The 24,940-nt window shown below is 43.4% G+C and overlaps 2 protein-coding genes and 2 non-coding genes across 4 annotated transcripts; 1 reads left to right on the top strand and 3 right to left on the bottom strand.

Annotated features, from left to right (window-relative positions):
- Window positions 1-4,498: 4,498 nt before the first annotated feature.
- Window positions 4,499-4,570, bottom strand: TRNAP-CGG (transfer RNA proline (anticodon CGG)). The gene has a single exon. It is a non-coding gene; the product is annotated as a tRNA-Pro (tRNA).
- Window positions 4,571-6,257: 1,687 nt separating this feature from the next.
- TRNAI-AAU (transfer RNA isoleucine (anticodon AAU)) lies at window positions 6,258-6,331 on the bottom strand. Its single transcript has one exon. It is a non-coding gene; the product is annotated as a tRNA-Ile (tRNA).
- A 570-nt stretch (window positions 6,332-6,901) lies between these two features.
- Window positions 6,902-9,027, top strand: LOC100194040 (ribosomal protein L10 homolog). The gene is made up of 8 exons (NM_001359379.1): window positions 6,902-6,993; window positions 7,222-7,390; window positions 7,516-7,606; window positions 7,694-7,752; window positions 7,843-7,903; window positions 8,175-8,265; window positions 8,345-8,421; window positions 8,608-9,027. Exons 1-8 carry the CDS (start codon window positions 6,966-6,968, stop codon window positions 8,725-8,727), a joined length of 696 nt encoding a protein of 231 aa, NP_001346308.1. The 5' UTR covers window positions 6,902-6,965; the 3' UTR covers window positions 8,728-9,027.
- Window positions 9,028-13,916: 4,889 nt separating this feature from the next.
- On the bottom strand, window positions 13,917-24,585 carry LOC103652644 (clathrin heavy chain 1). The gene is made up of 29 exons (XM_020550623.1): window positions 24,250-24,585; window positions 23,955-24,159; window positions 23,188-23,276; window positions 22,875-23,081; window positions 22,532-22,630; window positions 22,329-22,437; window positions 22,075-22,154; window positions 21,757-21,984; window positions 21,612-21,677; window positions 20,544-20,660; window positions 19,767-19,964; window positions 19,542-19,658; window positions 19,397-19,456; window positions 19,210-19,296; window positions 19,024-19,107; window positions 18,801-18,935; window positions 18,660-18,722; window positions 18,484-18,588; window positions 18,261-18,373; window positions 17,915-18,167; window positions 17,687-17,823; window positions 17,305-17,583; window positions 16,197-17,199; window positions 15,596-16,081; window positions 15,319-15,489; window positions 15,018-15,203; window positions 14,760-14,882; window positions 14,562-14,672; window positions 13,917-14,468 (listed from the first exon to the last, which is right to left on the bottom strand). The coding sequence occupies exons 1-29, from the start codon at window positions 24,292-24,294 to the stop codon at window positions 14,292-14,294; spliced, it is 5,133 nt and encodes a 1,710-aa protein (XP_020406212.1). The 5' UTR covers window positions 24,295-24,585; the 3' UTR covers window positions 13,917-14,291.
- Between the last annotated feature and the right edge of the window lie 355 nt (window positions 24,586-24,940).

Here is a 24,940-nt window from a genome sequence, read left to right as displayed (position 1 = left end):
AAAAAACATCAAGTTTTTTTGCTCTGGTAATTTACCAGAAAACTCAAAAAAAAGGCCCCAAAATTTTGGGGGCATGTGCCATCCGCGGCTCGGCCCACTTGCGTCTAGAGATGGCCAAATGGGCCGCCCGGCCCGCCAGGTTAGAAAACCGGACCGGACTATCTAAACATATGGGCTTAATTTCCTGTCCGAGCCCGACCCGCAGCGGCCGGCCCGTTTAGCACGAAAAAACGGGCCGAAAAGCGGGTTATACGGGCCGGTAAGCACGTTTTAGTGTAAAAACAGTCTTAACGAGATTAGAGGTAAACGGGTCGTGCCGGGCTAGCCCACCGTGCCTAATTTCATGTCCGAGTCCGGCCCGCTTATTTGTGCCGGATCGACCCGGACCCGCATAGAACCGAGCCGTGTCGGGCTTGGACCGAGCCCAAATAGCGGGTTTCATACCGGGCTCGCGAGTCTCGTGCTTATTAGCCATCTATACTTGCGTCGAATCAAAATCGGCATCTAATACATGCAAACCGAGTCTCCGAGGCCACTGAAATTTGTGAATCAGCAGGCATCGTCAGCGATGTATATTATTTGTAAAATAACTAGGAAATCAGCAGATCAGTGCAGACACATTAAAAAAAAACCCTAATTACATTTGTTTTGGTAGTTGGGAGTGCAAACAGCTGCGGCGCTGCTGCATGTTTTCAAGCAGCCGGCGGCCGACAAACACAAGTCCTGACCTGACTGCCTGTCCTATTGCTACGTGTAGTTGTTAGTTGACCCTAACTACTTACTACTACATAATTTACAGCACGTACCGATGCATAGTTTTAAGACGAGAGTTGGCAGCCTCCTGACCATGCATCATGGTCAGTCAGCTTATTTGCGCGAGGAGATTATGACTCATTTTTTTATTAGGAGATCGTCTATATATGTCGCTTACAATATAATGACTATGGTAAATCCGTCTTCGAATTTTCTATCTGTAAAGGAATCGGTATATGTCTCAATCATGCATGACCCAACAAAGTCAAGATTATACGTATTAAAAAAAATCTGTCGATAGAGGTTTTGTAAAGCCATAGGCGATCTTTAATTTAAACAACATCGATCGGTCGAAGCGTAGAGAGTTTTGATGCGCTACTCTCTCCCTGACAAAATCATAATCAAGGTCATATCATTAGGGTACGGTGATGTGTTCGAACTCATCAGCAACCAAAAACAGGAAAAGAAAAAGGAAATAAACAGCGGCAAGACGCAGGATTTAGTAGTTACCTAACCACATACTTGAGGGGATTTTCTATATAGACCGTGGCTCTCAAAAAGCTGAATTCTGTCTGGATTCTTCATTAAAAGTAACTAGAGAAGTCTGTTAATCAATTAATAATACTAACTTGCACCCCACCTAGCCCAGGTACAGGACCTTAAGTATCAGCATGTCATCTTTGGCCTTGCAGTTGGAACCTCCATGTGGTTGCTGTATCAGAGACCAAACCTTTTACCGCCCCTCTTTCCTCAGTAAACCTCAGTGTGGCATCTGCCAAATCGCTGGTTTAAATGGTCTCTGCAACTCCTGCGTGTATTATCATCATCGGTGGCCTTGTCGTATTTATGTATTGTTTCGATTCATAGATGCGTCGGGATATGCTAGTACTGTTGCATTCTACGCTGTCTAGGATCGATTCCTAAGCCTATAGAATACCTCATATCTTAAAATCGATGCGATAGACACTATATCGGTGGATGCTTCAGCTCTTGATGGTTCTCCATCTGGTTATATCAAAATCAAACACCGTGTCGCCTACTCTTCTCGAGTTGAGTCTAACAAGACACCTCGTCCATGGAAGACCAATACGGCTAGGTCTGCTAATAGATTGGGTTGTAATAGTTTTTATGGGTGTGTATTAATACAAGTGTTGTTTGGACGAGTGAGAATGGATTTTAGAGCTATATTGGTGGGTTCGTGTGGGTTTTCTCAGAAGCGAGTTCAAATAGATTCTTAGGAATACCCCTCACTTCACACTTAGATATGTAAGTGAGCCTAACTTTTAAACTATGATCCATGTATGAATCTTTTTAAAATATTCCATACGGTTTAACCAATTATCAAATTACTCTCATTTCTAAATTCCAGCAAATCCTGGTTAATTTCGTGAAAAATTTAAAAGTGTGGATGCGCTGTTTTAATTTTAAGGTCTGACTTCTGAAGTAGGATCCGCACATGGATCTAGCTACACCGTTACATAAAAATTAAAAGATTATGATTCTCACTCATTTAAAATAAAACAAATAATTTTGTGACAATTTTAAGGTGTGAACATGATATTTTAAGTTTAAGATCTAGCTTATAAGGTGAGACCCACACATGGATATAGCTGCGCCGTTACACAATAATTAGCATATTATCATTTTTACTCATTTACAAAAAAAATTAATTTTGTGAAAAATTTAAGGTGCAAACACAGCGTTTTAATTTTAAAGTCCGACTTATAAGGTGGGACCCGCACATGGATCTAACTATATTGTTACACATAAATTATTATATTATCGTTCTTACTTATTTCTAAAAAATCAAATAATTTTATGAAAATTTTAAGGTAAGACCCGATTTATAAGGTGAGACCGAGACATGAATTTAGCTACATCATTAGACACGAATTAGTAGATATTATTCTTACTTGTCGGGTACCGAAATTAGGGGTACCCCCAACACTCCTAATCATGGCTGAAAAGCACCTTCAGAGCAAACCATGAAGGCTCATAATTCGAGTCAAAGTCAAGGCTTCATCTACCAAGGGACTCGGCCTCGCCTCGTCTGAGCCTGGCCTCGGACGGAACAGTGGTCCCGGACGAGTTCGCGCCTCGCCCGAGGGTCTCCTCAGGCAGTGAGCGCACCCTCGGCTCAGCCAAAGGCAAGCCTTGCCGTGCAAGCGACTTTGGCCAAATCGCCTTACCAGCCGACCGTGTTGCATGCGCATTTAATGCTGGGGTCGCCTGACACCTTATCTTGACACGCGCGCCTCAGTCGGCAAGGTCAAAGTGACCGCAATCACTTCGCCCTTTCACTGACCAATCTGACAGGAAAACAGCGCCGCCCACCCCGCTCCGGCTGCTGTGCCAACCACCCAGGCGAAAATCGACAATGGTCGAGTTCAGCCTCGGACGCAATAGGAAGCTCCGCCTCGCCCGACCCCAGGGCTCGGCCTCGGCCTCGGGAAGAGTCGCGTCCTCGCCCGACCCTGGGTCTCGGCCCTAGCCTCGGCCTCGGAGGAGTCGCCGTCTCGCCCGACCTCAGGCTCGGATCAACCGCGCCACAAGGGATGCATCATTACCCTACTCCTAGCTAGCTCAGGCTACGAAGGAATAAGACCGGCGTCTCATCCAGCTTACCCCGGTAAGAGGCGATGGTGGTTTCCCGCATGCAGCCATGACGTTGGTGGTTCTCAAGCCCCCTACGGAAGCAAGGAGACGTCAGCAGGATCCATACAGCACCGACAGCTGTACTGCTACAGGGCTCAAGGCACTTCTCTGACGACCACGATACTACCTCTACAGGACTTGAGACATCACCCCGGCGGCCACGTTGTTATCTATACAGGGCTCAGAGCACTCCTCTGTCAGCCACGTTAAGCTCCCAGCTACACCCCATTGTACAGCTGGGCATCTCCTTACGTCTATAAAAGGGGGTGTCCAGGGCCCTACGGGAGAGGGGGGACGAAAGGGACGAAAGAGAGGACAGTGGGACGGACATACGAACATACGAGCATACGTACGCACGGCAAAGGGACGGGAGAAGACGAGTAGGGGCCAGACCCTCTCTCTCTCTCGCTCTCCGCTACTCGCTCCCTCTCGCCCTCGCTCTCTCGCAAGGCTTGTAACCCCTACTACGAGCACCCCGGTGCAGGATAATACAAGGCTCATTCCTCCACTTGTGTTCCATCCCGCGCCAACCCATCTAGGCAGGGGCACACAACAACAATTTTACTCGTCAGTCCAGGGACCCCCGGGTCCGAAACGCCGACATTACTCATTTCTAAAAAAGGCAATCATTTTTGTGAAAAGTTTAAGGTATAAGCATGACATTTTAATTTTAAGATATGGCTTTTAAAGTGGGACCCACACATGGATATAGCTATACTGTTACACACAAATTAGCAGATAATCATTCTTACTCATTTCTAAAAGATAATTAATTTTGTAAAAATTTTAAAGTCAAAACATGGTAGCGAATTCACTCAGTGAACACGATTCTTCCATATGTATTACATGGGTGTATGTAATGAGTTTAACCCATTATCTATAGGCGGGTTAGAGTAAATTATTTAGTTGAATTATTGGATTGGGTTAAAGAAGATAACTCATTTGCAATGGATTTGGCTAGGTTTCAACCCATTAGCAGAAAATGCCTAAAAAAAACATTAGCAGGAAACGGCCAATGATCTCAGGCGCAAACACAAGACAAGACACTGCCAAGTGGGACCATTACATATTAAAAAATGTATATAAAAAAGGGGTGTTGCGAGAATCGAACTCGCGACCTCTCGCACCCGAAGCGAGAATCATACCACTAGACCAAACACCCTTTTTGGGTGTTAGTGTTGATATAATATTATAATTACTTTCAATGAAAAAATGGCTTACTTAGATAACCAACATCCAGACCATTCCCATTGAATGACAACCCACCAGCACTTCTTCAGTACGCTGTCTAAACATAATATGAGATAAACATCCTGCCATTCATTCATGATGGCATATGGCATCAAATATGCAACGCAACCCTTCCTCAAAACTCAATCCATGTTTTCTTGAGAGAGTAATATCAACTGTTTGCCTAAACACTGATTTGTCGCTTTTAGATAGGTATTAGCTAGGCTGAATAATGCCTAAACGGCATATTAGCATATAAGAAAACAATCACTCTGTTAGTTTAGGTTATATGATCTTTCACTAAGCCAATTAGTCCATTTATTTATAGATTAGCATCAACAAAACGAGAGTATATATAAGTACAAGAAGACAAAATAACTTATAATCCAGAACGGAGAAATGCCCAGTTTGCAAGCAACTCACTTTTTAAGAAACCATTTTTTATCTTTTAGCTAAGAGGTCAACTTCTTGGTTTTAGGTTTTAAGAAACTAATAATCTAATTTCTATAAACTGAGTCATTAACTGATATATTTGGAACCGCCTCAATTTTCCTCTAGCCCAGGCATCAGTAGTTCGACAACAACTCAACCATCTGAGGAGGCATGGGACTTGCGCCGCCGTCCGAAGTCCCACCACAGAGGGGGTTGCGGCAGCAGGGTCCGTGTTCGGTCAATCGGCGTGGCCTAAGTGTCTCGCGATCGAGACGAATAACGACCTCCCAATGGCCCAACCAGATCTGTAATAGTACTAGCATGAGTATTTGGTACTCTAGAGTTTATTATTAGACTGTCCACAACAGTTCACTCATATGTTGTTTTGCATTGTAGGCTGCACTGTTCGTCGATTATAGTTTGAATATAGGGATGATGATATGTAAGCTGCTGGAGATAGCCTTAAAATATATATCCAATATTGTTGAAAACATAATTAATAAAAACACAATTAACAGTTTTATGTCCAATTTTGATCTTTTTGTTAATTGACACATTAACCTTTGTCAAGCGACTCTATGTGTGCATGCAAAGAGAAGAGTTTTAATATTTTCCCAATAGAATGGTACTGTATTTTTCTAGGAACTCTAATTAAGGACATGAACTTATTGATTGGTCTCCGTATGTCTTTATCTTTGCATTCTACAACCTCTGCAGGAAACTGGTGCACATAAACATAACTCTAGGAATTAGTGCATTTCCTCTTTCTTCAGGTAAAGTAAAAATTAGGCCACCAACAAAGACAAAGTTCTTCGTCTTATGCCCCTAGTCCATCTACCTTGCTGCAAATAGTTCCTTTCCTTGGTCGCTTCGTTTTCAGAATCAGATGATGTATTTGCTCCATTCCTTGCTGCGCTTATCATCATCGCCAGGCATGGTGAAAGAGGCGTGCTGAACTCGATGATCACCAGGCGCATGGAGACCGCAGGTATATTTTTTAGTGATCAAATATTTGTTTGTCGCTGTCGCTGGTATGCTTCTTCTGAACACATTGCAGAGTAGGCTGTGGTTTTGCTATCTTTATGCATATGCTTGGGCTGCGCTTGCAGCTGTGGTGCCCATGAGGATCGTTGTGGAGAACCAAAGAAAAAAAAACAAAAAAAAAAAACAAAAAACATTCTAAAATTTGGCCCATGCAGGTCTCGAACCTGCGACCTTCGCGTTATTAGCACGATGCTCTAACCAACTGAGCTAATAGGCCATATATGTTAACTTATACTTAAGGTATGTTTAGAATCATATAGATTCTATGAAACCACATTATAAAAACTAAGTGGTTCTTAACATACCAATTTATACATTAATCTATAAAAACTGGGATTCCTGTTTTCTAAAAAACCAAGAAGCTATCTTGTCCTATCTAAAAACAGTTTTCCCATTCTTATCATTATTGATTTCACAAAATTTACATCTATTATCACCACTTTTAAAATAGAGTAAATATAGACTAGCCATCGTGTATCAAATAACTAAAAACTAATTTCTTAAAAACCAGGTTCCAAACACCCTTATACAGTTTTTTAATAAACCGGTTTATAGAAAATTTGAGATAGAAACAGTTTTTTTTTTAAAAAAAACTAGGTTTCTTCCTAACATGACTTTAGATAGTATTAGTTCATTTATTATATCCTGGATGAACAAGTGGGCTCTGCAAGTTAATGGGCCTGCTAGTCCAACAGACATTAGCCTCTCCATCGTATCCTTCCGCGATAAAAACTATACACCTAAACATAGCGCCGGCAGTGGCACCGAGCACGAGACGAACAGACCTCTAAAACCTAGCAGAGGCCCGCGCCGCCGCCGCCAACCGCGACGAGGAAGGAAGCAGGAACGCGATGCCGAAGTCGAAGCGCAACCGCCCAGGTGATCATCAATCGTTTCAAGCTCCTCCTCTCCCTTCTGCACCTTCGTAGAGCTCTCTCGCTTATTTCCTGTTTGTAGTATCGAAGCGTTTTCCTGTACAAATTTGTGCCTTCTAAAATTTGTTTGCTAGTCTGGAAGTAAAAAACAAATCTCTCTCAAGCAACAACACTTCTTAGCTTGCACAGTGGCCTCGCTGCTGTAAATTATGCTAATGCGCGCCGAACGCAGTGACCTTATCGAAGACCAAGAAGAAGCCAGGTTTAGAGCGCAAGGGCAAAGTAGTCGCCGAGATAAAAGATGCTGTCGACAAATACAGCAGCGCCTATGTTTTTACCTACGATAACATGAGGAATCAGAAGCTCAAGGACCTCAGGGAGCAGCTCAAGTCTTCGAGCAGGTACGGCGCCCACATTGCATGCTGTTGATTCTGTCTCCGAACGCTGCAGTGGAGTGGACCGGATCTAATTCCGCTTCTGCTTTGGTCATCCATCTTACCCTTCCATGCAATATGTTCTGTTCCAGGATTTTTCTCGCTGGAAAGAAGGTTATGCAGATAGCGCTGGGGCGTTCGCCTGCTGATGAAGCTAAAACAGGCCTCCACAAACTTTCCAAGGTGAGACCTGTTCCTTTTCAGAATTTAGTAGGCACTGCATTCCCCATTAATATGACGTTTTGATGAAAGTAACTTCGCCGTGTTTAGTTCCTTCAAGGCAACTCTGGTCTGTTATTCACCAATCTTCCAAGGGATGATGTTGAGAGGTAGTATCCGGATGTCATCACCATTACTTACATTTCTTGTTGTAGCTTTATATGAAGATTTTGATATGCTCGTATATATCATACTGGCAGGATGTTTCGAGAATTCGAGGAGCATGATTTTGCAAGGACAGGAAGTACTGCTATCGATACGGTATTCTAGTTTTGCTTTTCATGTATATCCCTGGTCTGGTTTCTTCAAATAGACTGGCTAGGAAAACCATGTTCTGCTGACCAATGTCAAGTTTAGGCTCTTGGTGTTAATGTATTACCAGTATATACTGATACTATCACGCACACAGTGGTAACAGTACTTTGACAATGGCACTTATTTGTAGTAGCTCTGTAGTGCCATTTTCGGTTTCTTGTATAATGAGTTTCACCAAATTTACAACATTTTACAAACAACATCTACAATTCCTCAGGTTGAGCTTAAGGAAGGCCCTCTGGAACAGTTCACACATGAGATGGAGCCATTTCTACGCAAGCAAGGACTTCCAGTTCGCTTGAACAAAGGTTTGCAGTCTCGTCTGCATTACATATGTGCTTAGAATCTGCCAAGTTGTCGTTAAAAAGTCTACCATTGTTGTTGCAGGTGTTGTAGAGTTGGTTGCAGACCATGTAGTTTGTGAGGAAGGAAAGCCCCTTTCGCCAGAAGCAGCGCAGACTCTGGTACAGTATTACTGTGTGATGGCTGTTATATGTTTGATTTTGAAGATATGCCATAATTCATTATGTAACTTATGATTAATCTAAAGTTAGGCTCTATTGTGCTCAGTTTACGTGAAAATCGACACCTACTCATTTTATCCTTTTCTATTCCATTGTATTGAGTATCCTTCGATCTCTCTCTTGCAGCGGCTGCTTGGGATACAAATGGCGACATTCCGTCTATACCTTGTGTGTCGCTGGTCGGGCGATGACTTTGAAGTTTACAAAGAAGGCTTGATGCACCTAGGAGCTGATGAATCCTCTTAAGCTTTTGTTTCCTGTATACACAAAGGGCTCACTTGCTGTCTTTGCTGGGACAGCTTTTGGTAACTGTGCGTGTGGCCATGTACCAGGGAGTATTGGAAGTTAGAAAGATACAATCTGCAGGAAAAAAATGCTAGTGTATTTCTTCATTCTGCCCCATATTTACTCAACTGTTGAAAGGTGTAAGCTGATTTGAATATCGTATCAGCATTAGTTAAGAGGTTGATTGATATCATATTCTTGTAATGATAGAATATTCTATTGGAAACCATAACCCTAACTAGAGTTTTGGGGTTCCCTATTAATAGGGAGAAAACAAATATAGGTTGGGCCAAGCCCATTATAGGTGTAGCACACACATCTAACACCCCTTAGCCGCAACTCCAAGGATTACATATGTTGAGTCTAGATCGAAACATCGAGAACATAGTGGATGGAATGGGATGGGAGTCCTTTGGTGAAGGTGTTGGTAAACTGTGAAGTGGTCGGTACGTAGAGGACATGAACATCGTTGATAGTGAACGCTCACAGATGAAGTGGAGGTTGATCTCCATGAACATCGTTGATAGTGAACGCTCACAGATGAAGTGGAGGTTGATCTCCATGTGCTAGTATTATATGAGATTGGTGGAGAGGTGGACTGTGCTAACGTTGCCATAGTAGACGAGTGTGGTGCGCACGAGAGGGCTCCTGGAGTAGTTAACGGAGCCACGACTCCTCAACCATGTTGTTGCCCATAGTGTCATCCTCGGACTCAACGCTGGAGCGGGAGATGATTGGCTGCCGCTTTGAGGACTAGAAGACGAGGTTGGCACCCAGAAACACGGCGTAGCTAGAGATGGACCGTTGCATGTTGGGACAGCCAGCCTAATCAGTGTCGGTGTAGACCACCAGCTCAGAAGTTGGAGTGATGAAAAAGGCTATAGTCGAGGGTTTCATGGAGTAGCGAAGAATCCACTTGACAGCGGTAAGGTGGGTCTCCCACGGTGTGTTCATATGAAGACACACCTACTGGACCACGTAGGCGATGTCAGGCTACGTAAAGGTGAGGTATTGTAGGGCCACGACAAGGCTTCGGTAGGTCGCCACGTCATCGACAGGGGCATCGTCATCGTCGTCGGAGACCATGACCTGAGTGTCAATAGGCATGGAGCAAGACTTGCAGTTGCACATGCCAGTCCGCTCCAATATGTCGATAGCATACTGGCGCTGGTGAAGAAAGAGGTCATAGGGATGGCGTTCCACGGTTGTCCTAAGGAAGTAGTGGCGAAGGCTCAAGTCCTTCATCGTGAGCTCGCATTGTAGGATGGCGACCGTGCGCGGGAGGAGAGCGGCACTGGATGCAGTAGCACGATGTCGTAGACATAGAGGAGGAGGTAGACGGTTTTGTCGTTGTGCCATGGATGAACACGGGTGTTCGACTTGGCCTTGACGAAACCAGGGAGAAAAGTAGGAGGCGAAGCGACTGTACCAGGCTTGTGACGCTTGCTTAAGACCATACAAAGAGCGATTAAGCTTACACACCATACCTAGACAAGTGGAGTCGACAAAGTTGGTAGGCTGGATGCAGTACATCATCTCAATGAGAGTATCGTGAAGGAAGACATTCTTGACATCCAGATGGTGGACCGTCTAGTCTCGAAAGGGGGCGAGATAGAGGATGGTCCGAACGGTGGTGGGCATGATGACGATCTCCGAGACGCTGAGTAAAGTTTCGAAGGACCCAGTAGGCTTTAACCTGACCCAAAGTACCATCAGCCAAGAGTTTGTGACAAAAATCCACTTGTCGTCGACCACATTAGTGGCAGGGGAACATGAAATTAAGTCCCAGGTATGGTTTGCCAGCAGGCAACAAGGCCTCATACTCTTCCATAGCATGGCGCTAGTGTGGATCGGCCAGTGCGATACAAATGGAGGGTACATGCGAGAGTGTCGGAGTAGTGGCGATCGTGAACATCAATTGATCAACGGGTCATAGAACACCGGCTGATCGACGTGTGACCATCGGGTGGGCATGGCGGGGATCACAGTGGACGACGACCGGATGGTGCATCGACGGCTCAAAATTGGAGCGGGGCACTGAGCTGCCTGGTAGAGGGGGGGACCAGTGGACCAGGTCACGCACATCGCTAATAGACGCAGGCAGGGTCGATGAAGCAAGCCGAAGATGGTCAAAGAGGTGGTGCCGCACGTGGCATAGGCGGAGACGATGGGACCATGTGTGGTGCAAGTGAAGGAGACAAGGCCATGCATGACTCGGGCGAAGGCGACGATATCGTGCGTGGCGTGGGCGAAGGCGACAAGACCGTGTGTGGCACTGGTGAAGGCGACGAGGTTGTGCGTGGTGTGGAAGAGGTCGTCAGGATCGGTGGTAGGGGAAGAGGAGGGACATCGATGGAATTAGTATCAAGAAGGGAATCAAGGTCAGGAGGTGGGGAGGGGCCAACAAGGGGGAAAACATCCTCATCGAAAACAATTTGACGAGATATGATGATGTGATGGGTGAGAAGATCGAGACACCAATACCCCTTGTGATCGGAGGAGTAACTGAGGAAGAGGGAGCGAGTGGAGCGAGGCGCAAGTTTGTGGGAAGCAGTTGTGGAGGTGTTGGGATACCATGGGTAACCAAAGACTTGAAGGTGCACATGGGACAGTATGGTGCCAAAGAGGGTGAAGAAGGGAGTGTGCTGAGTGACCGCCTTGGAGGGGAAGAAGTTGAGTAGATGGGTGGCAGTGTTGAGAGCCTCCATCTAGTATTGGGAGGGAAGAGAAGGCAACAAATCATGTTGGTGGTGGTGCCAATCATGCGTTCAGTTCGATCGTTCTGATGGGAGGTGAAAGTGCACGAGAGCCACAACCGAATATGGGAAGAAAGAGCGAGAAGAGGAGTGGTCGAACTCAAGACCATTATCGCACTGGAGAGCACGAATAGGTCGGTCGAACTAGGTGAAGACCCAAGCAAAGAAGTGCGAAAAGAGCCATGAAAGTATCGAACTTCAAGCATAAAGGAAAAGTCCAAAGAAAGTGTGAAAAAATCATCTAGAATCACCAAGGAATATTTATATCCCGAGATGCTAAAAATAGGTGATGTCCACAAATTACAGTGTACAAGATCAAAAGCCTAAGTGGTTTGGGAGGTAGATCTAGATAAAGGAAGACGAGCATAGTGGCCTAACTAACAGACATGACACAAATGATCAAAATGATTCCTAATACAAGATATGACAGAGCTGCTAGACAACTTGGACATGACAGATGACAAGTGTTGGATGAAGTGGAGGAGGCCAAGGCATGCGAAGAGGACATGGCGCTGGAGGAAGTAAAGATACATATAGTGTAAAACGGACGCGAGCTATCACAACGAGTGAGAAGGGTCCTAGTAGCTAGATGATCCTTCACAAACAAACCAAAAGGGTCAAACTCAATAGGTGGTGAACCAACGAACAAAAAGAAGATTCTTAATGATGTGGGGAGCAACAAGAACATTTCGTAGGTGGAACGATCCCAGGAGAACCAAGTCACCTACTGAGGTAATTGGGAGGGTGGAACCATTCCCCACAATAATAGAGGGAGGGTGAAAAAGGTTGGGATCGAGATAACATGTCGTCATCACGGGTGGTGTGGTAGGAGGCTCCGGAGTCCACCGCCCAATCTGACGAGGTGGGAGGTGGCGTCATCGCCATGGTGGTGAACGAGCCGGCGAGGGACTGCTGGTCCCATCCACTGCCCCACAGGAACTGAGTGGGTGGGGTTATAGTCCCTGGGAGCGAGAGAAGAGGCGGAGGTGAGGGTGGAAGAGGAAGCACCGAGGGTGTAGGAGCACTGTGGTAGGGCGTGGTGAGGAGAGTCGATTTGGGTGGACGCAATGTGAAAGCACCCATGGTCGGGCCAGGCCATATGGAGATGGTTCTGATCCAGGGGTTGTAGAAGGACGGTCACACGGGACCGTCGCCGCGACCAGGAGGGCCAAAACCCCTGTGGTCCCATTATGAACCAAACACCTTCAAAATTCTGTATTGGATTGTGTGCCATAATCTCAGAATCTATCTATAACCTGATAATGGATTTTGCATTGGATTTTGTGTAGTATCCAAATACTTGAAATCTGCTAGGAACCAAACGTCGCCTTAGTGTTTTGAGTTTGTTACTCATAGATCTTGGGCTTCTAGATGGCTAGAGGTTGGCAAGGAACTTTCAATCGGTTGTGGTTGAACACAATTTTTTTATTGCCCTTATCGCTAGTGAAATTGCTCAATCTTAAACTTAATGGTTTGCCTAGAAAATGTAAGAGTTATAAAGTCTCCAAACCTTTAGGGCTCCCTCGATAATAATAAGTTAAGAATGTAAGGGCCCCACTGAACCTCAAGAAAAATCTCGTATCTTATATCTTTTGTTTGTTTAAACTCATTGTGTTTGGATTGCAAGAGTTATACTTTTGCCCCCAATCTAGCGCGCTCGCCGCTTCGCCCTCCCCCTCGCTAGCATAGAGGCTACGGTCTACCCGCTAGAAGCCACACTGCTGCCCACTACACGACAGAAGCCTTCTCTCTCCTATTGTTCTCGTCGTGCACTCTAACAATGTTACGTTCTTATGTTTTGTGCCCGCGAGTAATTGTTAGTAGAGAAAAAATTGATATTAACGATAAGCAAATATATAAAATGGTATTTTTATAGCTGTAGTGGCGTATAGAGGGAACCCATGTGGGAGATAAAAAAATTAGGAAATAGAATCTTGACGATGTGGTATAAAAATAGGATATATTGAGAGAAATTTAGAGAAATCCGTTATGGAATATTACTTTTCATATTTCAATTTTTACGCTCTAGTTATCGTTCGTCCGAACTCCGAAACTTCCGTGAGAATTCGCACTCTTCCGCTGCATTTGAGTTTGATTTTAAATAAACATATTCATCCCTTCTATACCTACTATGAAATTTAAATAGAAATACAATGAACAATATATAATATTAAAAGTTGAAGCGAACGAAAACGCATGTCCTTGCTCGTGAGAAAAAAAAAACATACCAGATGCTGAAAGTGTAAAAGTTTAACATATTATTCTTCGACGCATCTTACTAGTAGTACTACCTCTACCTGCCAATATACCTTTCCGTTTTTAGCCTCCTTTGGTATCACGTATTGCGATGCAATTATTAGTAACCAACATCATAAATGGACAGACACATGTATCTATCGAATGTTATTGTCTTCTTCCAAGAAAACACATACTAACAAATTGCAATGAACAGGACGTCACAAGTCAGCATACATTTGTTTGTCCTTCGCTGTGCGAACAAGTATTATTATTACACAAGCAAAATGTCTACAAAGATTTCATCACACTATACAAATGGTACCAGCTTTCACCAGCTCATGCTCAACCAACCTAATCATCCCCGTCCTATCCGATGACTCTGGCCAAGATTTCACTCGCCAAAAATTTCCTGGTACCATAAAGAATATTAATTCCAAAATGTAACCATCTACAACTCCAATGAGGTTTCCGCCTCTGCTTACACAGGAACATATCAAATCATCATCTAAGCTCTCTGCCAAAAAAAACATCTCAGTAGCTTCCCATTGGTGGCATCCCGAATGCTGGCATCGGACCAGGGCCCATCGGCGGCATGCCCATCCCGCCCATCGGAGGCATGCCCATTCCGCCCATCGGAGGTGGAGGGCCACCCATGCCGGGCATTGGCGGAGCAGGCAGGGCAAGAGGAAGCAGTTGCGCATACATGTTCTGCAAAACGGAACGTAGCTTGTCATGCCAACTGCCTCAGCATGAAATGGTTAATTACACAAACAGAACATGTGAGTGAAGATTTAGATGTACCTGCTGAGCCACAAGATCTTTCTCCTCCTTCTCTTTGGCTCTTTCTTCATTCTGTGACTCGATTTTGTCCTTCACTAAATCATCCACCTTGCTAGTGTATTCACGGATGAACTGCACACGCAGGATGGATGTTATTACCATAGTAAACTATATGTAAACAAACATCACCACAGGTACGGGCAGAAATAAGTTAGTTACCTGCAACAGGTACGGGAAGGCAAAGTCCACCATGTTATTCATCCATGCAAGCTCAAGAGCGACATCCGGCCGGATCAGGTCGTAGCAAATGAAGAGGCAGGAAGCAAAGCATTCTTTCTTACCCTGTGTTACATGATTGGATGTGTTTGCTAATCAGAATGCTATGCCAAGTAGACAGACTAGGACCTTACGGCGTATACTGAATTAGCTTATCACTAGTCTCGTAATATCAGTCAAGGGAATGGGTTTGAACCAAACCTGCTCGATGAAATAGACAAGCAAGTCCTCTGACAGTTCACGGTCACCAGATTGTGAGCATGTCTCCATACAATCCTTGTACATGTTATCTTTCTTTGATAGAGCAATGGATTGCTTCCACCTGCCAGCCTTCTTGTAAATGTAGGCAGCAATCCTCCTCATCTCCAGCAATTCATGCTTCTCAAGCTGCTCCAGAAATGGACACAGGTTATTAAATTAAAAAGCAGTAACAATATGCATCGCACGATTACAACAACAGCAGCAGCAATAGGCACTGCAAGATTATCTGGCTATTTTGTACCTTCTGGGCAAGACCTATTTGGTCAAAGTTGTCATGCATATCAACTGATTCACGGAGTCTCTCGTAGTCTTCCTCTTCAACATAAAGTTCGTTCAAGGCTTCATTCACAGCAGAGACATTGTTACTCTGAACTGCAACCATATATGGTTTCACAAGATGCAATTGACCAGCCTGTCCAAAGAGCAACAAGACAAGTCAGATTTTGGGGGAAGGAATTTGAAAACAGGGCTTCTATCCAAAGTGCGCTAAGGAAATAAATTTTCATTCAGATGCTAACCTTGCGCATTATGTCTACAACTCTGGTATGATCTAAACGAAGTGCAAGCACATTCAGCATATCATTGATGAGATCAGGATGCTCCTGCAAATAGAAGTGAACTGCCTTGTAGTATAGCTCAACATTTGCAACTTTAACACAAACATCCTTGAACTGCATATGATCCCATGCATCTGGAGAGTGGTTCATAATAGTGGTGGCAGCATTGTCAAATTCATCATATTGTATGTACAGGTAGGTAAGTTCTTTCCAGTGCTGCTGTTCATCACAAGCTCGAATAAGCTTAGGAATATTGAGACGTGTGGAGAAAAGTTTGATGTGTTCCATAAGCTTCTCAGAGCGGTATCTAGCATATAGAACTCCCAATTCTGTGAAGATGCCCATGTGTGCACGTTCAAGTCCAAGACCACTCTCCATGAGAGCAATGAGTTCATTGAAGCATCCTCTATTTTGGTAGTACTCACTGACTTCTTCCAAGTCATCAACCTAAACAAAAATACAAAAGCAGATATGAGAAAAAAAAATAGATCACAGTGATAGAAGCTCTGCTATAAAGCAGATACTACAAAAAATTATCAAGTATGTGCTCCTACTTGTATACCTGAACAATAATATTGAGACCACAAATTTGTGCAAGACGGAACTCCTCGGCGTCAACACAAGCAAAGCAGACCTCCTTCCATGTTTTGGCACTGTTAGCCTTGCGAGCAGCATCCACAGCACCTTGAAACTGCTTCAGCTTAACCAGGGTAACAGCCAGCTTAGCCCAGTTTGAGATGAAAGCATAGATGATTTTTGCAGCTTCATATAGTTCTTCGTCATACAGACGGTCACCAACATTTTGAAGGTTGGCAACGTTTGGCATAAGAATGAATTCCTCAATATCACTGAGCCTGTCAATCTTAGCATATGCAAAAATGAGTTCTCCATCGACTTTGGGTTCCCGTGCCTTTTGCCTTACCATCAGAAGGTACTTCACTAAATCATTGTACACATTAGCTTCCTCGGCTGCACGGATGACATCAAGGAAGTGTGCAGCATCATCTGCACGAATGAAGGACTCAATTGCTTCACTGACCAGACCTTCACGTAACTGGGCTTTGGCAACCTGGCTCCAAACAGCATCTTCTTCAACACGGAAAGCAAATTCCTCAGCTCTTTCTATGCTCCGGATGTTGTCCAAGAGAACATCGACAGCCTGCACATTTAAGTTGAACTTCTTGAATATAGCAAAAGCCTCCTCATACAGTTGTGCTTCAACAGCAACTTCTCCAACAGCAGGCCCATCGAAGTTATCAAGTCTGTTGACATAGTCCATGACTCTGGATGGATCTGCTTTGATAGCAGTCAAGATGAGCAGGTTCTGCAGATTGAAATTTCCACTGAAAGCAGAATTCTGAAGAACAATCTTTTCAAGAAGCTCAATCAGTTCATGTGGCAGGTCAGCAGTCATGAAAGCCTTAACAGCAGCAGACACTTGCTCGGGGCTCTTGCTCTCAGGTAATGCAGTCGAAACCACTTGGTCAATGAGTTGCCTTCTATATTCATTCTCGGGCTGAAGAACTTTATCCCACAGATCACCATCCATTCTCTCAACCACATACCTGTCATTTTAAATAAATGCAATATGAACATGTAAGTCGTCAGACAATTGATGTGGACATCTTGAAACAGGTGTCACAAGTCACAACAATAAAAATTATTACAACCTAGCTTGCAGCTTGAATAACGAATTCTTGTTAGTGACGTTAATAAGTTCATCGTCACACTGCCCACGTCTGTAAGCAACAACAGCAAGTGTAGGATCCCGCTTTTCACAATATTTACCCACAACACGAGAGTCGTAAAATGGGTTGGTAGTAAGGAAATGCTCAGGATTGTTGTTGCTGTCAATGATGATTTTACCAAGAGCATTATGGACATGCACATCTTGGCTACCTTCACTCACTAAGTGCTCCAAGAATTGAGTGAGCAAACGTAGGCGGTTCCTGATTCACATATCAAACATATGAGACCAACAGAAAAAGGTAGGGGGGAGGAGGGGGAACGACCCATGTGAATAAGTAAACTGGAGGGATATGAAAAACAAACCTCTTCTCACATTCATCAACCAAAGGCTCAACAGGGAGGAGAGAACGAACAGAGAGGATCAAACCCTTGATAAAATCTTCAGGGCATTCATCATCAAGTAATTGCCCCACTACCAATGGAGCATTCCCGGGATTCACCTGGAAACAAGAAAAAAGAATTAACCGTTCTCATACTCAACCTGTTATGAGGAACGGCGCACGAATTAACAGAGTCGAAACACACAACTACCTTCTGAACATAGCCTTCGATATATCGAAGCATGTTGTTTGTGTACAGATAGTGAGTGAGATCTGGCACAAAACCAAAGCGATCACAAACATTAATCAGTGGACGGGCATCAGGTAGTTTTGCTTCCATCAAAAAGTTCTTTGTCTTCTCAGCATCATAGAAGTTTGACTCTCTGGTTACACGTTCAACTTCTTTGATTTGTCCAGTCCTTGCTGCTGCTTCTATGTACTTGAAATGGATATCTGGGTCCTCGCTGTTGCATGTAAAGAAACCTCAGGTGTGTTGCATTTTGAGAAAGACACGCAAAATTTGAGAAAGGCATTCCGCTGTCAGCAAGAGAAATTACCTGGAGCTCAGATAGGATCCCAAGAAAAAGTAAAGGCCCTCATAAGATTTGAATTGCTCAAATAATTTGATGCAAGCATCAACCCCTAGCTGCTCAGAGTATTCTTTCGCGGCCTGCAGATGTCCCCCAAGATTTCACAATAATTAGAACCAAGAAGGAAGAAAAGAAATGCCAATGGGTTGGTACAGAGGGGGAGGGGGCATAAGAAACTGAACAGGAATACCTGCACAACAATCTGAAGATTTCCCCTCAGATTAACCAGTAGAAGGTCTTTCATGCATTCCAAAGCCCACTCTCTTGACAATGTGCCAAAGAACTCAACAAGTGCCTGTCCAAGGAAGTTGTTAATGGGCAAAACATAAAAAAAAAGATATCTGAAAATAACTGAAGTCGACAAACCTGTGGTTCAATGACATGGGTATTTACAATGGCACGCTTGATATCAGGCAACTCTGAGTAATGCTGCATTACAAAATGTAAGGTTAGTTAAACAGGAATACGAAGCAGAGATATCAGCTGCACCAATGTGAAGGTACTGACCTGGAGGGCTCGCAAGTACAACCCAGCCTTTTCACACAGCTGAGCAATACGAGGGCGATCATAATGACTGAACATACCATTAGCAAGAATGGCATCAGCAACATTCGGGTAAGTCACTAAGTTTATCTCCAAAACCTACAATTCATAGACAGAAACTGCTGAGAAAAGGATAATGTACACATCCAAGCGCAACCATTCGTGTTCAAACGGTGAAGATGAAAACCTTGGTTTGAAGAAAAGCATGCTCTGGCAAGTTTGGTTTCAGAACATCCAACAGAAAAGCTGTTGCCTCCCGTATCATATTTCTCTGTTAACAGATGCATAAAGCAAAAATCCATAAGGACTCATAAAACCAAGGAATGTAAATAGACAACAAGACAGTTACCTATGATTATGAATATAAGCATACCTGAAGGAAAAGATCAGTTATTGTATTATAATCTACTGGGCAGCCTCCCTCCATTTGTGACATCATAAGAGCAAAGTTCACAGCTCCCTGGTATTATAGACAGTGAGAAAAGGACTCATAAGGTTAATGAAGCCACAATCGAATATGTGTCTTACAAATGACCGATTATGTTTAAACAATCAATCACCTGTGGATCTGTACGCAAGATGGTCTGGAGGAGGAAGAGATAATCTGGAGTGTACCCAACCTGGAACCAAGTTGTAGAAATAAAATTTGAAGCTCAAATGAGTTACAACAACTGAAAACAGAATCAATAAAACCAAATAACGAACCTGCTTTGAGTATATCAGTATCTTGTCAAACTCCCTCCTTTCAGCAAAAGCAGCAACAACTTTAGGGGTTGCCCTAGCCTTTATGTATATTTTCAGTGCAAGATCATTGTCCACAGTCTACATAAAAGTGCACATACTTAGCAAACAACCAATACATAAGTGAATGTAAATTGGCAAAGTATAGTAAGATCCATGCATCAACAAACACGGTATGACATGTCTTACCTTGACAAGGTCTCCTAGTTCTTCGCTACACTCCAGCTTATCTTCTGCCAACCAGTTTTCAAGAAGATTCTTTTTGTTCTGATTGACGACAAGTCGAGATAGCTCAAGAGACTCAAAGGCATTGAGCTTCCCTCGAGTAAGCAATGTGCCAAAGTACTGCAAGAGTGGGGGCGTTTGCCCAGCTTGCACAGGAACACTCTGCAATTTTTAATAAGCAAAACAATTCAGTCAAGTTAAGGAGCCTAGACTGGAAGCTGATTAACTGTATGTGTAAAGATCAATCCTGATAGGAGAGGCATGTGATAAAATTAACCATTGCACTTCTCGTCTGTACCTAATACCTACTAATACTTATTAGAGTGCCGCAAGGTATTCATTGATTCAAGAGATGAGTTTACAAGAGATTATATAAGAGATAGGGCAAGGGAAGCCACAGCCCTGGGCGCAGCCAGGGGAGTGGGGGACCCCAACAGATTACAGTCCAATCTGTTGGGGAGATCTCTTCCTAAGCCTAATAGGCAACAAACTCTATCTCTACCATAAATAGAATCATACCAAAAATATAGAAGCCCTATGTGGCTATAAAGATTTATCTCTAACAATACTAATAAGTGACCAGTAAGCACCGAAGGTTTCTCTTCCAGAGTACACAACTAATCACTTTAATCAACAAGGTCTCAAAATTTTATCAAAATTATAGTACTTATTTCACTGAATTAAATGTGTTTACAAAAACGTACCTAGGTTGCAACTGTTGAAAGGAGGTACAAAGCTCACCTGAAATTTTGCCACAGTCTCAGGCGTCCTCAGGAGACCCTGGGGAGATTCTGCGGCAAGCTCAGCTGCTTCCTTGTATTTTGTCTGTGCAAACAGTTCCTGGAATCTTTGCACAACCTGCAGTACAATTCAGAATTCCATGAAAACCCTTAGAAACTTGACACATATAAGTTTGATAAATCAGTTTGTAACCTCCACAAACAGTATAGAGCATCAACATTTGAATGGCTGCAAGGATAATGGTGAAAGAAGTTTGGGAGTATAATATGCATGAAAAGTAGTTTCTATAAGAAGTTCATGAACATATAGTACATGATTTTGAAGCTCCAATTTTTCAGAGATACTCCTTCATTTCATTTTTACTAGACGTGTTAGATTTTGAAAAGTCAAACTTCGTAAATTTGGCCAACAATAGGTCTAAAAGTTAATGGATAGGTTCATATTTCAGATATTTGTCACTAAGATATTGATTTTGTAGCAATTGATGGTACATTGTAAGATAAATTGGTGATCAAGTATATCTCGGAAGACTTCTCCAGATCAAGAAAATGAAAAAAACATTTGTGTGTACAACTGTAACATGCCTACTACAAATGGAGGTGGTACACCGTGGTAGTTTACGAGAGAGAAAATGAAAAAACATGTGTGTACAACTGTACATTTATAAATCCCTGAGACTTTGTGAAGCTTTAACAAAAAGAATTTGGTACATGCATATAGCTCTTGGGAATCACCAGGCAGCATAAGCCACAAGCACCCATCCAGCAACGTCAACGATCAAGAAAAAAAACAGCTGTTTCGATACCCCCAATGTTCAATTATTGGTGTTTCAAAATATATAAATATATCTGGGACTGAAAATTATGGTCTCAAGAAAATTAGGGTCACATAGTTCAATGGTATAGCAAGGAACGGTACTGTGGTTTACAGAGAAAATATATTACTACACAGAAAAAGGAGGCACAGAGAAATGAGAAACTAGGCAAGCAAATAAGCTGCATCAATGCAGCCAAGGAAGTACCACCAACGTAACAGCATCCACATGTTCATCTTGTTAATAGAGCTTACCAAGTTCTCAGCGCCTGGAAGGTTAGCTCTCTTGGCCAGATTCACAGCAAGCTCAAGGTTGTTTAACTGCATATCAAGTTGTGTTAAAAGAATTACCTAATGTATAGATCAGGAAAGGAGGACCAGAAAGTGTAGAAGAACATACTTGGCCACTGACAAAAGGTACAACAGTTGCATCATTAACTGTGGCATGTAAAACCTGCCCTCTTCTGTTGATGGCATAAAATCCACCAGTAGAGGAAGATTCCGCCGTCAAGAATATAGGGTCTGGACTGATTCTATTTCTGTAAACTGCCGCGGCAGTTTCCAAGTCATATACAAACAAAAGGCCAAGCTTAGTAATTACATAGATAAGCCCATACTTTTGTGAAACCTGCAGCGAAGATAGAATAAAAACATATTAGGTCTAACAATTACACATCTTTCCCCTATGAGTGTACAATTTTTTCCATAAAACGCTAACCTGCATAGCTACAGGAAAATCATCCTGGAAATCTGGGGGGAAGAAGAGGTCGGCTTGTTTCTTAGAAAAACCAGGTTTCCCTACAACCAAACAATCAATAAGAACAATGGTGAATTGGTGATATCAGTATACTGCAATGTTTTTAAAAAAAACGAATCTCGCACAAAAAATAACCAGTGTGGTACGAGAAGTTTGAGATGTAGCACTAGAAAGAATAAAAAACGCAATCAATTTGGTGATTTTTAAATACAAACCTGGCTGTGCACCCAGTTCAATAACATGCAACTTTGAAGTGATCTGTCCAGCATTAGTTGTCTTTGAGGCGAAACAAATAAGAGTTGATGGATTCTCATTACCAACAACCTGGACAGATAAGATAAAGGTTGCTAAATAACTAAATACCAGAAATAAAACAAGAATATAAGGTAATAAGCATCATAAATAACTGAAAGGGTACCTTAAATGTTGCAAAAGATGCTGCGTGGGCTTCAAGTGCCTGGCTACGCTGTTGATCGACAGAAAAAAGTTGCATATTTCCCTTCACCAGTTGTGGCCTCTGGTTGCACGAAAATGAGGGAGCGACAATATGAGAAGAATGTACAACCAAGTACTACGTAAAAACTAATTACTACCTACAGAAACTGCCATGTTTGTTCAACTACAAAATGACTGAGCTTTACAGAGACATTGTTGTTTATCATAAGAGGATTGAAATTTCAGTAATATTTGCTTTCAACACTCATTTGACATGTGCTCTGCTGTAATGATGTAACTAGAAATAAATTTCAGTAAGAGAATACCTCTGGGGCTCCAGGTGCAATTCCAATAAGTACAAGCCACTTCTCCGCTGGGTCACATCGATAGTTGATGATCTGATTGTTTGCCAGATTAGCTGTCCTATCAAACATCTTCAAGGGCTCAGAATCACCTTCAATCGACCAGTGGTAAACAGATGTTTGTGTCACTAAACCCAACAATTTGGGAGTGATCCATTTCCAGAATACAACCTGCAGTTGAAAAGTAAATATATCGAACATGTTACTTCAAGTACATCTCATTGACAGCTAGGAAAAGAGTCATATGCAAAAAATCATATTGAAAAGTCTTTTGTACCTGCTCCGGCATCTGGTGGGACTTGACCTTAGTCTTAGCCTCGATGTTGAATATTTGGAGGTGATCCTGTGTTGTTCCAGGTATTTGGGCTGCAAAAAATCAGCAGATGTTTACCATTTTTACAACTATTCTCAAACTATACGTTAAGCAGCTATATATAGCTACTGGTACTCGATGTCTGAACCAGTCATTTGATTTGGTAATTGCTAGCATCAATATCCATGCTGTAGTAGAGTATCCGAGCCAACAGCAATGTGACAAGTAAGAACTCCGTGCTCGAACATAAGTTAAACAAGCAATGCCCAATTATAAGAAAATAGGAAGCCGTCGATCCAATGTGAGCAGCAACACCGAAGACTAAAACAGAGTAGAATTACAATCCTAATGGTTCCATGCTATGCTAAACTAAATTGGATCTGGCTTGTTGCAGTGACAATGACTATATGAATTACAAATGTATGGCAGGCTAGAATTATAGCACCCCATGTTGCCAGAGCCTCGTTCGTTCTACATGGCTTGCACACAGGATCAGGCTGCACAGATCTTAAGCAAAGGCTTGATGTCACTATCTAGTGCAAAATTCAGCCGCCATAGTAGGAAACCAGAAACTTAGGTCGCTGCGGAATTCCTAGAGAGGCGACTGACTATTCAACAGGGACTTTGACTAGAATGGGCATGATGAGAATGAGATCCCACGAAGTGGAGTGCACCGAATGGGCTAGATCTATAGGAGGTGCGGGCGGTAGGTAGAGGCAGCAAGTCCGAACCTTTGAGGGCGAGGATCCTGGTGTTGGGGTTCATGAGGGCGGAGTCGGCGGTGATGGGCCGTCGGAGCGGCTGCATGGGCATGGCCATGTCGATGATGACGACGCTGTTCTGCGGGGAGGTCTCGCGGACGCAGATGTACTTCTCCGACTCCATGGTGACGTGGGTGAAGGTGACGAACTGCGGCGCGATGCCCAGGCTCGTGAGCTGCGGATAACGAGCAACGAATGATCGGTGAGTGAGTGGATGGAGATCTGTACTGCATAATAGAGGAGAGGGAGGTGGCGGAGGTATTACCGTGAGCGCCTCGCGCATGGCGATGGGGGCGTTGGCCGCCGCCATGGCAACGGGCGGCGGTGCCGAGATCTCTCTCGGCTAGCCTGAGGTGGAAGGGGGAGGGAGGCAGTCGGGATCCGGGGAGAGAAGGAGAGATCTGATCTAAGCAAGCGACGCGACGGAACCAACCAGCACAACACAGCGGTGCGGGCCGCGGGGAGCCGGGGAAGGGGAAAGGAGAGAGAGAAGACAGCACGAGATGCCGGGGAATTTTTAGTTACCCAGGAGGTTGAAGAGGATAATCCCTTTTGGCTGCCATCCCTTTTTATTCAATTTCAATCCTCTCACCGCATCTCTAACTGGACAAGTTTTTAGTGGCGTCCCTACCATGTGAACATGATTCAATCTGAGACAGTGTTAGTTTACCAAGGCCTTGTTCGTTTCTATCAGATTGGTGGGTCGGAACAATTCCTAACCGGATTGTTTCTCTAATTTATATAAACTTTGATTAGGGGGAACGATTCCGGGTGCAATTCGACATAAGCGAACAAGCCCTAAAGGGCAAAACAAAAATTGCAAAGGAAGTGACAGATGCTATTTTTTATTTTTTATTACTGTCTTCATTCTAAATAAATCAAAAAATCACCACTGATTTATAACGACTTAGGCCTTGTTTAGATGCAACTTAGTTTTTAAGAAAACAGTTTTTATC

Source organism: Zea mays, chromosome 3 (assembly GCF_902167145.1).
Source record: "Zea mays cultivar B73 chromosome 3, Zm-B73-REFERENCE-NAM-5.0, whole genome shotgun sequence".
Taxonomy (NCBI): Eukaryota; Viridiplantae; Streptophyta; class Magnoliopsida; order Poales; family Poaceae; genus Zea; species Zea mays.
Note: the sequence above shows the minus strand (reverse complement) of the source record. Positions and strands in the feature narration are given on the sequence as shown.

What these genes read in the sequence shown, in the direction of transcription:
- LOC100194040 (NM_001359379.1), top strand. Translation starts at nt 6,966, where the DNA reads ATGCCGAAGTCGAAGCGCAACCGCCCAG. An exon ending in GCCTCCACAAACTTTCCAAG is followed by an intron (nt 7,607 to 7,693) that starts GTGAGACCTGTT and finishes CGCCGTGTTTAG; the next exon opens with TTCCTTCAAGGCAACTCTGG. An exon ending in GAAGTACTGCTATCGATACG is followed by an intron (nt 7,904 to 8,174) that starts GTATTCTAGTTT and finishes ACAATTCCTCAG; the next exon opens with GTTGAGCTTAAGGAAGGCCC.
- LOC103652644 (XM_020550623.1), bottom strand. Translation starts at nt 24,294, where the DNA reads ATGGCGGCGGCCAACGCCCCCATCGCCATGCGCGAGGCGCTCACG. An exon ending in TGTACTTGCGAGCCCTCCAG is followed by an intron (nt 18,723 to 18,800) that starts GTCAGTACCTTC and finishes TTTGTAATGCAG; the next exon opens with CATTACTCAGAGTTGCCTGA. An exon ending in TTATTCAAGCTGCAAGCTAG is followed by an intron (nt 17,200 to 17,304) that starts GTTGTAATAATT and finishes TTAAAATGACAG; the next exon opens with GTATGTGGTTGAGAGAATGG.